At 29.8% G+C, this 12,573-nt stretch overlaps 5 protein-coding genes across 8 annotated transcripts in view; 3 read left to right on the top strand and 2 right to left on the bottom strand.

Moving 5' to 3' along the window:
• Positions 1-1,001, top strand: part of LOC143200879 (uncharacterized) — a 33,233-nt gene extending 32,232 nt beyond the window's left edge. For all 3 annotated transcript variants that reach the window (XM_076411642.1, XM_076411641.1, XM_076411640.1), the window contains exon 6: positions 637-1,001. In XM_076411642.1, coding sequence (XP_076267757.1) covers positions 637-902 — 266 coding nt within the window. In that variant the 3' untranslated portion in view covers positions 903-1,001. The remainder of the gene's footprint in view (positions 1-636) is intronic.
• A 691-nt stretch (positions 1,002-1,692) lies between these two features.
• On the bottom strand, positions 1,693-3,510 carry NiPp1 (Nuclear inhibitor of Protein phosphatase 1). Its single transcript, XM_076411636.1, has 5 exons — positions 3,293-3,510; positions 2,968-3,182; positions 2,694-2,911; positions 2,265-2,641; positions 1,693-2,210 (listed from the first exon to the last, which is right to left on the bottom strand). Exons 1-5 carry the CDS (start codon positions 3,319-3,321, stop codon positions 2,039-2,041), a joined length of 1,011 nt encoding a protein of 336 aa, XP_076267751.1. The 5' UTR covers positions 3,322-3,510; the 3' UTR covers positions 1,693-2,038.
• Positions 3,511-3,914: 404 nt separating this feature from the next.
• On the top strand, positions 3,915-8,265 carry LOC143200866 (focadhesin). Of its 2 annotated transcripts, XM_076411616.1 has the most exons (13): positions 3,922-4,256; positions 4,310-4,498; positions 4,562-4,727; positions 4,777-5,071; positions 5,124-5,880; positions 5,930-6,133; positions 6,196-6,443; positions 6,496-6,704; positions 6,766-6,990; positions 7,061-7,312; positions 7,362-7,567; positions 7,738-8,029; positions 8,084-8,265. In XM_076411616.1, the coding sequence occupies exons 1-13, from the start codon at positions 4,006-4,008 to the stop codon at positions 8,252-8,254; spliced, it is 3,465 nt and encodes a 1,154-aa protein (XP_076267731.1). In that variant the 5' UTR covers positions 3,922-4,005; the 3' UTR covers positions 8,255-8,265. The 2 variants fall into 2 exon arrangements, with proteins under 2 accessions (XP_076267732.1, XP_076267731.1); XM_076411617.1 differs by lacking the exons at positions 7,738-8,029; positions 8,084-8,265 and having other exon boundaries at positions 3,915-4,256; positions 7,370-7,541.
• Positions 8,258-9,389, bottom strand: LOC143200881 (protein C1orf43 homolog). Its single transcript, XM_076411645.1, has 4 exons — positions 9,063-9,389; positions 8,838-9,000; positions 8,569-8,788; positions 8,258-8,514 (listed from the first exon to the last, which is right to left on the bottom strand). The coding sequence occupies exons 1-4, from the start codon at positions 9,258-9,260 to the stop codon at positions 8,322-8,324; spliced, it is 774 nt and encodes a 257-aa protein (XP_076267760.1). The 5' UTR covers positions 9,261-9,389; the 3' UTR covers positions 8,258-8,321.
• A 69-nt stretch (positions 9,390-9,458) lies between these two features.
• On the top strand, positions 9,459-12,230 carry LOC143200868 (protein KRI1 homolog). Its single transcript, XM_076411620.1, has 9 exons — positions 9,459-9,688; positions 9,744-10,038; positions 10,095-10,382; positions 10,437-10,593; positions 10,665-10,854; positions 10,913-11,074; positions 11,206-11,291; positions 11,347-11,610; positions 11,661-12,230. The coding sequence occupies exons 1-9, from the start codon at positions 9,574-9,576 to the stop codon at positions 12,180-12,182; spliced, it is 2,079 nt and encodes a 692-aa protein (XP_076267735.1). The 5' UTR covers positions 9,459-9,573; the 3' UTR covers positions 12,183-12,230.
• The last annotated feature ends 343 nt before the right edge of the window (positions 12,231-12,573 follow it).

The following is a 12,573-nucleotide window of genomic DNA, read 5'->3' as shown; positions in this document are numbered from 1 at the left end:
CTGGAATTGAAATATAGGAAAATGTACTGACTAATTGGAAGAAAATCACAATTATCAGTATATAATAAATTGCTGTTATATAAGCAAATACTGAAACCTATATGGACATACGAAGTTCAATTATGGGGATGTTCTGCAAAGAGTAACATAAATAAAATACACATTTTTCAGAACCCAAGAAAAAAGTCAGAAGAAATCAAGAGATTTGCAAGGGGGCATGAGGAAAGACTCCATTATCATGAGAATATTAAAGTATTGCAGCTTTTGGATACCAACAGAACAGGACACAGACTCAAAAGAATCAAACCATCTGATCTTGTGTAGTGAGGTGCATATAATAAAAAATACAGCTGTGACATGTATAAATATTATTTCATAAGAGACTGATATAAGGCCGATGGCTCATTGTTATATATGATATTATATATAGTCATTGTTATATATATTGTCGATAGTTATATACCTAGATTTAAGTTATCATAAAGACAAATTGTAAGTTAGACGGAAACGACTAGTAACAATGTAATAGTAAAATAATTTTAAAAATTTCCTTTATTTGATTATAAATTAATAGTGCTTTATTTTGTAATAATATATTTATTAACCCTAACTAATGCTGCTTTATTCCTTATTTAGGTTTGGGTGGCCACTTCATATTGCTTATGGACGAAAATGCTAATATTGCGGGTGCTGTTGAAAGGTTAAGCGACCAAATTCGAATTAACATACCCGAAGACATACGTGATGACATTATATATTGCAAACCCGATGGAAACGAATCCGTTAACATATTGTCAAAAGGAAATAGATGTTCGGAATTGTTAGATTTTTTAAAATGCAATATGAGATGCTTCGGAATCCAGAACATCATATTCAAAGTTGGTCACGCAAGCACTACTTGAAAATTCAAAGAGCGGATATTTTTGAAAATACCTAATCGTTGTATTTACTGATTTTTTTTTAGACATAAATGATTTATAATATATATAAATGTAAATGTTTTGAAGCATTAATTTGAATCCTCCAGAAAGCGACTCTGTAGAAAATGCTAGTTCGTCCAGTCTGCCCCTTCGGAGCATAGATACGTCTCTGAAAGACAACTTGAACTACACCAAGTGTTAAAGTCCAAAAAAGACCGCGCGTTACTCAATGCCCCATGGTTTATAAGGAACGTCAACACTCGCCTCGAACCAGGCATCCCGTTCGTGAAGAGTTTCACGAACATGCTCAGTGTAAGGTTCTCCCTAGGCACCTTAGAACACAATAACAGCTTACTAAAGTCCCTACCCATCCATAGACCCCGCTAGATAATCAACTACGACAATCCCAGTCATAACAGGGTCTCTGTTGCCCGCAGAGCTTCTTTACCCCGAACCCGAAGCGATATCAGCAAAAGACCATTTGGTTCTAGCTGGTCATTTTGAAACAAGAAAAAAAGAACCATAAGTATTCATGAAATATTCACTTTTTAATTAACAAACTCTTTACTTTTACTTAAGAACGATACCCAGGAACTAATTAATGTCAGTTTCGTGAATTACTGACATCTTAGAACAACTTATTTATTGACTTGAACCAGCGTTTCGAAAATTATTTACTGAATTAAACAAGTAATTCAACATGATCCTTTGAGCCGGATAGAAGTACCAGATATTGATTCCACAGTCCATTTCTAAATAAAACAATAGTATATTCATTTCCCTTCTTTATTTATAATGTTTTCAAACACATTTGTCTTTGTCAATAACATAACAAAATTTTCAATTAATTAAACATTGAAATTCTTCATTCTATACAGGCCTATTACAACACAATAATTACAAAATAAAGATTCACTACCTGTTACTTAATTTATAATATATGATTTAAAAGTAATGTATATATAATATTCCTGTGATATAACAGTACTGCATATAATAATTTAATTTAAATTTTATGTCCATACTAATACAACCAAAAAAATTTTCCAATATAAAAAATGATTAAATCTTTTCAAATCAAATGAAAAATTCACTTAACATAAAAGTATTCGAGCGTATTACACAAGTAAAGTTTGTACAGGTTTTTTTCCTGGCCAAGCTTCTTTGGCATATTTTTTCTTTTTTGGTTCCAATGGGTCTGTAATATGGACTTGTTGGGGTGTAAATGGTGTAGGGTTAGGCACACCCATATCCACTTCAGGTGCTGGATTAGGTAATACCATACCTAGCCTATAGAACATTTTTGTTTAATGTAACACTTTAACATAAAAAAAGTAAACTTACCTGGTACTTAATGAACTGTAAATACTCATATTACTCATACTAGCTGATTGGGTTTCAGGTGGTAAATCATTATATAAATCATGTTGCGGATGATGTAAAACTTTAGGCACTTTAAATTCAGATGTTCCATGTGGTACTCCTAAACTTTCACCGAATTTAACTCTTTTATTAGAAGTAGGAACAATTGTGGTCTGTACTAAATTACGAAATCTTCCAATGCTCGGATCAATATCTTCTGGATTTATAATTTCTTCATCTTCATTAAATGACACTGAGTGTCGTTTTCTTTTTCTGCTTTTATTTCTTTTTTCTACATCATCACTTATTCCTAACATGGATATTCTTCTATTATGAGCAGTGTTGAATTCAGTAAGATTCTACAAAATACTCAATAAAACATAAATCTTCCTTCATAATATCAATACACACATCTAGTTCTGTTTCAGTTTCTGGCAAACCTAATAAACCTCCTTCGGTTTCCTCTCCTGCTTTCTCTATTTCATCAATAATGGGCCTAATTCCAGTTTGTGGCCTTTCCCTTATTATATAGTTTCTTGTGGAAGCACCAAAATGAAAGCTGGAGTCGATAGGTAATTGAGTAGGTTTATAGCCCTCTAGCCGTAAACTACCAATAAATGTACCATGAGCTTAAAGAAATACTATATTAATAGTGACATAAAGTAATCTTTTTAATTATACTTACTACTTCCCAAATCTACTAAAAATGCTCTATTCAAATGTTTATGCCACACTAAAGCTGAATGAACCCTTGAACATGATGCATGGTCAATACAAAAATCATTCATTTGAGCATTTCTACCAAAAAGATAGCATTTCTTCTCATCAATCATGAGCTTCTGAATTAATTTATCTCCTTTTAGAACATCTAAATGTAAACCAACAGGTGGCTTCCCAGCCCTAAAATTATATAATTAAAAGTTATATAGAACATTAACATTAAATATATATAATTGTCAATTAAAATGAATCTTGTAATATTCTAATATTAAATGTAATTAATAACATACCAATTTGGAACATCATAGTGATTAGCCATAATAAAAAAAACACCTCAAAGGTTCCTAATTATTTAAATCCACGGACTGTTCAAGAGTCACTGCTGCACCCATAAGATATATATTCTGTGATAAGCCCCACAACTACAATGCAAAGCTAATTACCGCATCACATAAACACATCACAACATTGTTTAGCATTAATGGGGAATTTTACTTTAATCATAGAGACAATGACAATGTCAAATATGAGTGACTTTATTTTTGATTATTCTGTAGAACCAAAAAAGTTCACAAGATATTTAAGCTTTTCGAATATATAATAGACAGAACAGAAATATATCACACACAACATTGGTTTATTTAATCTTTATATATTATGCACATCTTTATTGCCATAGTACATTTTCAGGAATCAGGTATATCGAAATAAAAAAGCTATATTTTTTGTTTGAACGAACTTTCGAACTTTATATAAATTTAATTTTTGCGCTAACTGCTAAAAACTAGCAAACTATAAAAATTTAATTGAAAAAAGGACCTAGCGTTGGGAACTATCGACAAAATAGTTCGAAAGAATGAAAGTAGTATAAATGTAACTAGATAATACAAATCGACTACTTTCATTCAACCGATAGTTCCAAACGGTGGAAAAAAAAGTAAATTTTTTATGATTGTAAACTTAACCTTACTTTATTTAACTTATTTTAATAAAAATTGGAAATATGGAAGCCCTAGAAACAAAATTACAATCAGAAAACCCTGCTTTTATAGCACAAGCCTTTTCAGATCTATACAAAAGTATATTAAATAGTAATAATGATAAGATGTATTTATATTTAAAAAGTAAATGTACCGTTTCAAATACACTAATTCAAGAAACAGCTCAATCTACACTACTGATTTTAATACAGAATGGGAAATATGATATTAAAGAAGTTTTAGCAGATTTTATTACCAATATTTCAACGTCAAGGTATAATTTTGGCACACTTAAGTGATTTATATAATGGAGATAAATTATTTTAGCAATATTTTACCACTCACAAAAGTTATATTTTCTTTGATACGCCACCAAATTGAAACTAACTCAACTAAAAAGCAAATAAAATATCAGTTAATACAACATCCAATAATAAAGATTTTACAACGAAACTTTACTTTTGAAATTCAGTTAAACATTTTCAAATGCATAGCTAACTGTTACAACAGCAAAAGGTATGTTATGCTAAAATAATTTTCAGATAATATTAAATATATTTTTATACACTTTTTTTTTAGTTCAGAACAATTGGGAGAAATTATATATCCACTGTATTTATATTGTTTATGTAACCCTAATTTACGACCAGAAATGTTTTTTCTAAAAGATAATTTATGGTCTCATATTTTAAATAATCTTCAAAATAATAAGCTACATATTTGTAAAATATTAAGCTGGATGCAGGTTGGTCAGCCCATAGTAACTGTATCGACCTAACAGCATGTTGTTTTAGATTCAAAATGACAGTATTTGTGAAGTAACAGGAATTTTATTGAACAAGGCTTTGGAATCATTAACTGTATCATATTTAGATGAAAATGAAATTAATTATTTAGTTACACTACTATTATTAGCCTGTAACAATCTAATACGATGTGGGAGAGACTGTAGATTATTTCTGAGAACATTAAAACAATTCATTGTTAAAAATCATTTTAACAATGTAAATTATGATGTTTATCTACAGATCATATCAAAAGCTATAACTATTTGTTCACCGTTATATATTAAAGATCTCTTAGAATTATGTAAGTATATTTCAGATAATATATTTTAGTTATTTGATGAATTTTGTTTCAGGTCATGCCTTAATTAATAATAGTTGCTGCTTATATAATTACCTCTCTATTAAATCTTCACTGCTATTGTGGATGACAAGTCCATCTTTACTAACTGAAGATAGCTTATTAATAGCTAAAAATATCTTAAAAATAGAAAACCGTATTGCTAATTTCGTTTCAAATTCTAAACAAGAAGAACACAAATTTGAACCGGTATTGTTTTGCAATCCAATTTATTTTATATATAATAAATTAGATTTGAAACTTAAAAATATAGGTGATAATCATCATGTTCTCTTAGCTTTTCTAAAGCAACTTGATAAAGTACCTATATTGTTTTTAAATAATTTTTTTTCCACATTATGTGCATTACTTCATTTGCAAAATTTAGATTTTGTTATTAAAAAGGAAGTTATGTCTCTTTTATGTAAATGTTCATTACATTACACAAATCTTCTTCCAATTGTATTTAGTAACATATTATATCATCTCTCTAATACAAGGGATAGTCAACTAATTTTTGAACTATTAAAAACATTGCCTCTAATGGTTCATGAAAGAGAAAACCTTAAGAAGGTATTAGCTACAATTCACACCATAGGAAATCAGACAAAGAGCTTAAATTGTCACGCTAGATACTTAATGTATAAGGTATGGGAGATTGATTCAAGTTGTTATTCGAACTTAGAATCTTTGTTGCTGCAAGAAAAGAAGAATATTAGTTGTGAAGAGATAATTTCTAAAGCATTCATAATAAAAATGATAGCACAAAAAAGGTAATGCATTAAGAAATGATGTCCTTTATTATGATTTTACGAATTTTAGACCTGAATTACACGGAAGAGATCTTATACCACATATATCAAAAATTTTAAATGAGTATACAGATTCAACAGGAGCTATTCCGTGTTCTTTAGTTATTGACAGCTTAAAATATCTATGCAAGGCTGAAATAATTGATATTATTAGAACTTGGGAAAATATTTCCCCCCAGTTTAGAAATGAAAGAAGAGTACCTGTTATCAAAAGGTAATGGATTTTTTAAATAATTCTATATATGGCATAAACTGTTTCTTGCCACCTACTTACAGCATCTGTTCACTTCTACGTGAAGTACCATCGTTTTCCTACACTGAATCCGAGGATGAGTTTAATAATGAAGTTATTCAGCATTTGTGGAAGTATGTGATTGGAAATGATAACAAAGAAGTCATTGGTGCAGCATTAGAATCTTTAACAACCTTCAGGGTGGAATTGATCTGTCTTAATATTCCCAGTGAATTTTTGGACGAGGAAAAACAGCCACAAGATAAATCATTTGGTCAAAGAGCTGTATCCGGTAATATCATTTCATTCATTGCTGTATCTGGTAATATCATTACACATTTCAGGTAAAACATGGATAAAATTCTTGATTAATTGTAAATGTCGAGAGGCAGCTGTGGATTTTCTTATTGAATTAGTTTCAAATGAAATTAACAATTATTTAAAGTATGTGTATCACCTTAAAAAACAAAAAGAACCTGATAATTATGCTGGTTTGCCCACAAATAGCATAGTTAAAGTACTCGCAAAGTATATTAAAGACAACAGAGACCAAGCAAGTAGTTCTAAATATGAAGTTTTAGCATTAATTTAATAACATTTCAACAATAATGTAGGTGAATGGTTTTAAAGAGAGTCTGTTTATTGACTGTATGAAAATTTTAAGTAGGAAATATAATAAGCCATTACCGCCATTGAATTGGTGTTTTTTGCAAGAACTTATTCATAAACCAGAACTAAAACATTTCTGTATAGACATAGCTTGTCATCAGATTGTTTTATCGGGTTCCGCTAGGCGATTGGTAGAAAATTATATCGCGGTTTTGACAGAGACGAGAAATGTAAGTAAATAATAAATAATAATAATAGTATAGTATTTACGTTAGTTTACGTCATACTAATATATTGTAGATCGAAGATTGTTTAATGATATACAGAAAATTAAAATATATAGCTAACAGTATTCAACCAGTTATTTTAAAACCATTTTTGGAATACTCAATCCGATATGCTTTTACCCATTATAAAACTGAAAATTTGTTGGATAGAATACTGGAGGATTTAACATCAGTACTAGTTGATAAAGATGTCCAAAATTGTAATAAACAATCCATCGAAGATGTTCTTGGGGAACTTTTGCTTCTTACAGATATGTCGTCAACGGTAATGGATGCACAAAATATAATGATTGTCATTTTACAATTATTTACAGCCTTTTAGTCGTTTATTGAACTGTGTCACATCATTCTCTGATAGTAGCCTTGAATTAATAACGAGGTACAATATGATAGCTTATGAAGAGAAAGAATTTATGAAAATAACAAAGATTAGGTGTAAAATTGCCTGTAGTACAAGAGATGTGACTCCACTAAAATGGTTAAATGACGTCTTTACTATAGCATCAAGAAGTGACATTAGGTAAGTTATTATTTCTTAATTAATATTTTATATATGAGAATAACATCATCTCAATGCCTTCAAGTAATGAAGGCATTTTTGTCAAACTTCGTATAAGTCAAAAGAGTATAACTGTTCATGTAACATTGCCGATTACATTTGATTATTAATTATAACAAAACACGTTTTAGGTTGGAGTTATATAGAGACGATATTTGCAAATGTATAATACATAATATAAACCATTCCCATTCACCTTCCTGGGTGATGGATCTGTTTGGGCAGATACAGGCTCAAGTTGCGGATCGATGTGACCCTCAAGAAATACAATACTTCTGTGATATCCTCAGTTTAGTGATTGTTTATTTTTCTGGGATGTTTACTCTCTTACCCAAAGATAACTATACTGGTATTAAGTACTTCTTTCCGGCATCTATTACATTTTTACTAAACGAACCCCTTTGGGCTATAACTACCTCCCAGGTAATTTGCTTTGCCTTAAGTAATAATATATTGATATCTTTTATTTACTTATAGGTATTAGAATGGCTACATTATATGAGCACAGCTGATAGTATATCCCAAGAGTACAAAAATATCTTTATGTGGTCTCTATGTAGTTTAAGACATAACGAAGAGTTCTTAAAAAATGGTGTCTGGATGAAATATATTGATTGTGAAATGCCTATTAGTACAATTAAACTATGATACTTAAGCAATACATGACTTTTAATTTAAAATTTCTACAATTAATAGTTTAAATTAGTCTTACATTTTAGACTGACGTTTCATTATCTGCAGAAAGGGGCATAGAAAGAGATGTAGGTCTTGAGTCAGTTACACTAAGTATTTCTTCTTCAGTGGAATAATTTGAATTTATATTTCTGGTCTTTTCAACTAAAACTTTTCTCTGTGGTGTTCTGTTTGGTGAAGACTTTCTACTGTTGTATGATTTTAAAAGTTTTGCCCTAAAACAATTTAGATAAAATGGAATATCTTGGCCAACTTCTGTGTTAACCAACGCATCAACAAGTTTTAGAAGCAATCTATTGTACTGCTGATATTCTTCATCCCCAAAATGACTTGGATCATGACGAGCATGTTCATAAAAATCGCAGAACTGATGAATCAATCTTTGACCACTTCCATTCAACGGGGCTGCTAGAGTGGTTAATAAATAAGCCCTTAGATTTTCACTAGGGTGACGGATCAAAATAGGATCTTGTTTGGTAATTTCATTTTCTGCAAAATTTCTGTTTCATTTTTATATTTAATGTTAATTTCTAGTTACCTAAAACCTTTACATCATCAACTGCTTTTAATCTATAATAATGAGCAGGAATTTGTTGACCAGGGCAAACAATATATCGGGGATCATCTCTACTAATCAATTTAGGATCACAAATAATTCGTGGTATTGCGTCCAGTCTTTTTTCAATTTCTTTTTTCAAAGACTATTAAAATATGGAATCAAAATAACATTAAATGAAAACTGAATTCAAAATATTTCTCACACCTTTGGACCATCATGACCTATAGGGACATGAGGCCCTCGTCTAGAGCGCAAGCTAAATCTCATAATTTGTCTTTTGGCAAAAATAAACAATAATATCACTGTTAAAACTCCTAAACCTATTATAATAACTACTGCAACACCATTTAATTCCTCAGACATATTTTTTGGTTTAGTCAATTTTTCAGCGTAAGCATTCATTAGGAAAGTATCTGAAAATATGTAATAATAATTTAGTATTTTGTTTGAAAAACTTAATTTATATAATAATATATAATATATTATAAATACAATTGGTATTTTAGGTTAACTTGTTCTCACAAAGCTTCTCAGTGTTCCTTTTGATAATTTGGTGATTGAAAATCCCCCCAAAAAAAGTACTATGGCTACACTGAAAATAGAAACATAACCTCCAATAAATTTTTTTAGACATGAGTATTTTTAAAGCTAATATCACAAAATAAGCAAATACTACACGTATTCTGTGACCTAATATTGGATAATATTTTATAACATGGATAAAATATCGACAGATATTTTTGAATTAGATTCAGATATAAAACTTGAAAGCAAAAATGATTTCGCCAAAAACTATGAGTCGTGGAGAAAAAAAGAGGAGCTAAATAAGCGTAGGATTATAATGATTTATTATTGTATTTTTATATAACTTTTTATAAATTTTAGTCAAAAGTAAATATGGCGAAGATGCTTTAGATGATACCAGTTCATCATCAGAAGAAGACGAAGATGGTGCAGAGTTAACCGAGGAAGTGGAAAAAGATTTTTTCAAGACATTATCATATCTAAAGAAAAAAGACCCAAAAATATATGATAATAACATAAAATTTTTTAAGGATAATGAAAATATCAACAAAAGTAAAAAAAAGAAAAATGAATCAATGTTTATTAAAGATTATGAAAGAAAATTAATTTTGGAAAATGATGGTGTAATAAGTGATGATGAAACTATTAGGCCTAGGTATTACTTTGCACACCTTTTATTTTGTTATATACTATATATTTTGAATTGTATAGATCTCCAACATACGTAGAGGAGCAAAACATTTTAAAAGAAAATATTAAAAATGCACTTTCAAACATAGATGATGATGAAGAGGACAATTATTTGATTAAAAGAGATAATAAATCGCAAGAAACATCTCAAGAGGAAAATACAGAATACAAGGAATGGTTAGGAGGAAAGTCTGATAAATTAACTGATAATGATATAAAATCTGAGTTAAAACCATTAAAAGACTTCTGGAATGATCCAAATTTAGATGATGGAGAGAAATTTTTAAGGGATTACATATTAAATAAAAGGTACTTGTTAAAGGTATAACTTAGGTCAAACATCTGGTTTAACTGTCATTTTAGGTATTTAGATAACGAAAAAGCTGATTATATACCTTCTTATGATGAAATTGTACATGATTCTGATGATAGTTTATCAGGTGATGAAAAAGCTATTGAAGAACAAGAAGAATTTGAGCATAAATTTAATTTTAGATTTGAAGAACCTGACCAGGAATTTGTAAGTATATTATGATGGACTTTGTAGTTTTACTTATTAATTTTGGTTCGTTCTATTTTACTACATTTTAGATCAAAAGATACCCTAGAACAATCGAAAAGTCTTTAAGAAAAACAGATGATCGTAGAAAAATGAAAAGGGCAGAAACAAAGCAGAGAAAACAAATGGAAAAACAAGAGAAAATGGCTGAAATTCAAAAGCTAAAGGAATTGAAGAGGAAGGAAATAGAGGAAAAAATTGAAAAACTGAAAGAAATAACAGGTATGTCTTGTTACTAGTTTTTTTTTATGTCTTGGTTGCTACAAATTATTTTTTACAGGAAATACAGATGTGGGTTTTCTTGAGAATGATTTAGAAGAAGATTTTGACCCTAACGCGTATGATAAAAGAATGCAATCTCTTTTTAATGAATCTTTTTATGAGGGGCCTGAAGAAGAACAAAAGCCAGTATTTCCTGATATTGATGAAGAGCTAGAGATAGGTATGAACTATTATTTATCAATTATAATATTTCACAATATTGTTTCAGTTTGTTTTTATTTAAGTGTACTTTAGTTATCAATGTTTAATATATAACAATAATTATGCAATATTATTTCATGTTATTTACAGAAAATTGGGACCGCTGGAATGCTGATGAACACTCAGAAGAAAATGCATTACCAAGTGAATCTCATTGTGAGGATGATGATTTTAATGTATGAATTCTTGTTAATTAAGAAAATCGCAATATTAATGTTATATTTACTTTAGATGGATGCTGACTTTGATCCATCCCAGCTCAAGAAAAATGAACCTGTCGAAGGTACAAAAGGAAGGAAAAAGAGGAGAAGAAAGTCAAAAGTAGCCGAGGCATTAAGCAAACCCAAGCCTAAATATGATCCCAATGATAAAAATTATGAAAAATATTTTGATGAATATTTCAAGCTAGACTGTGAAGATATTATTGATGATATACCATGTCGGTTTAAATATAGGGAAGTTCTACCAAATGATTTTGGTCTATCTATTGAAGAAGTAAGTTTTTGAGTGGATATATTTCTCTTTTAACTACATTTTATTTATAGATTCTGTTAGCCAAAGAAAGAGAACTTAACAGGTGGTGTTCTCTTAAAAAAATGGTTCAACATAGACCAGATCATGTGGAGAAATATGATCAGATAGCTTACTCAAAGAAAGCAAAAAATTTACATCTAAAACGGAAAATTTTACCTAGTTTATTCTCTGAAGAGGCTGATGAAGTCAATGTTAATAATCAACCCAGTCAAGAAAGTAATACTAATGAAAGTTTAACTGAAACAGATATTACTGAAGAACTCTCGAAAGAAATGGAGAATACAAGCAAGAAAAAGAAAGATAAAGGCAAAAAGTCATTAAAAGTTACTTCTGGAAATTCCAACATAACACAAGATGGTCCTAAGACTACACATGTAAAAAGGAAGGCAAAAGTCTCGAATAATGAGTCTAAGAAGAAAAGGTTTAAAAAGGATGATAGTACACCAACCATATCAGATGCCCGATTATCAGCCTATGGTATTAACCCTAAAAAATATAAAAATAAATTAAAATATGGCAATAAAAATAAGTAACGTAGAATTACTTAGGGATGTAAATAAAATATTTTTATGTGTCTTGTATTTGTTATTCTTATTTGCATAGTCACAACTAAAATTCATAGTACATGGTAAAAACTGATTAAAATAATAGCTCTTTTATTATGGAGAATCGAAAATGTCCATATCATTTGATTTTTTCCGGAACCATTTTCTAGTTCTAAATGTACTTGCAAGGTTTCGTGATCAAAACACTTGCTTCTGTTTATTCCCCAATGATTTATCCTTGTTAGCTTTCTTATCTCTCAACCTGGTTTTGGAGAGGTTACATTTTCTATCGGCGCTTGCTATCTGTCCTTACTGCCTGACCTACTACGTCACCGTAAGCTACGCGACCTCGACCTTCTTTAGTGACATCTCTTGACCT

Source organism: Rhynchophorus ferrugineus, unplaced genomic scaffold (genome assembly GCF_030347505.1).
Source record: "Rhynchophorus ferrugineus isolate W39M unplaced genomic scaffold, kcgeb_rfMv2 rfM8, whole genome shotgun sequence".
Lineage (NCBI taxonomy): Eukaryota > Metazoa > Arthropoda > Insecta > Coleoptera > Curculionidae > Rhynchophorus > Rhynchophorus ferrugineus.
This window is presented reverse-complemented; position numbering and strand designations above follow the sequence as displayed.

Coding starts and splice junctions, on each gene's coding strand:
- NiPp1 (XM_076411636.1), bottom strand. CDS start 3,321: ATGGCTAATCACTATGATGTTCCAAATTG. Junction 3,183..3,292: donor CACTATGATGTTCCAAATTG/GTATGTTATTAA, acceptor ATATAATTTTAG/GGCTGGGAAGCCACCTGTTG. Junction 2,211..2,264: donor TACAGTTCATTAAGTACCAG/GTAAGTTTACTT, acceptor AATGTTCTATAG/GCTAGGTATGGTATTACCTA.
- LOC143200868 (XM_076411620.1), top strand. CDS start 9,574: ATGGATAAAATATCGACAGATATTTTTGAATTAGATTCAGATATAAAA. Junction 10,383..10,436: donor GATTACATATTAAATAAAAG/GTACTTGTTAAA, acceptor CTGTCATTTTAG/GTATTTAGATAACGAAAAAG. Junction 11,611..11,660: donor TTGGTCTATCTATTGAAGAA/GTAAGTTTTTGA, acceptor TTTTATTTATAG/ATTCTGTTAGCCAAAGAAAG.
- LOC143200866 (XM_076411616.1), top strand. CDS start 4,006: ATGGAAGCCCTAGAAACAAAATTACAATCAGAAAACCCTGCTTTTATA. Junction 6,705..6,765: donor TTAAAGACAACAGAGACCAA/GCAAGTAGTTCT, acceptor ACAATAATGTAG/GTGAATGGTTTTAAAGAGAG. Junction 7,568..7,737: donor GCATCAAGAAGTGACATTAG/GTAAGTTATTAT, acceptor AACACGTTTTAG/GTTGGAGTTATATAGAGACG.
- LOC143200881 (XM_076411645.1), bottom strand. CDS start 9,260: ATGAATGCTTACGCTGAAAAATTGACTAAACCAAAAAATATGTCTGAG. Junction 9,001..9,062: donor TAGGTCATGATGGTCCAAAG/GTGTGAGAAATA, acceptor ATATTTTAATAG/TCTTTGAAAAAAGAAATTGA. Junction 8,515..8,568: donor CTTCTAAAACTTGTTGATGC/GTTGGTTAACAC, acceptor AAATTGTTTTAG/GGCAAAACTTTTAAAATCAT.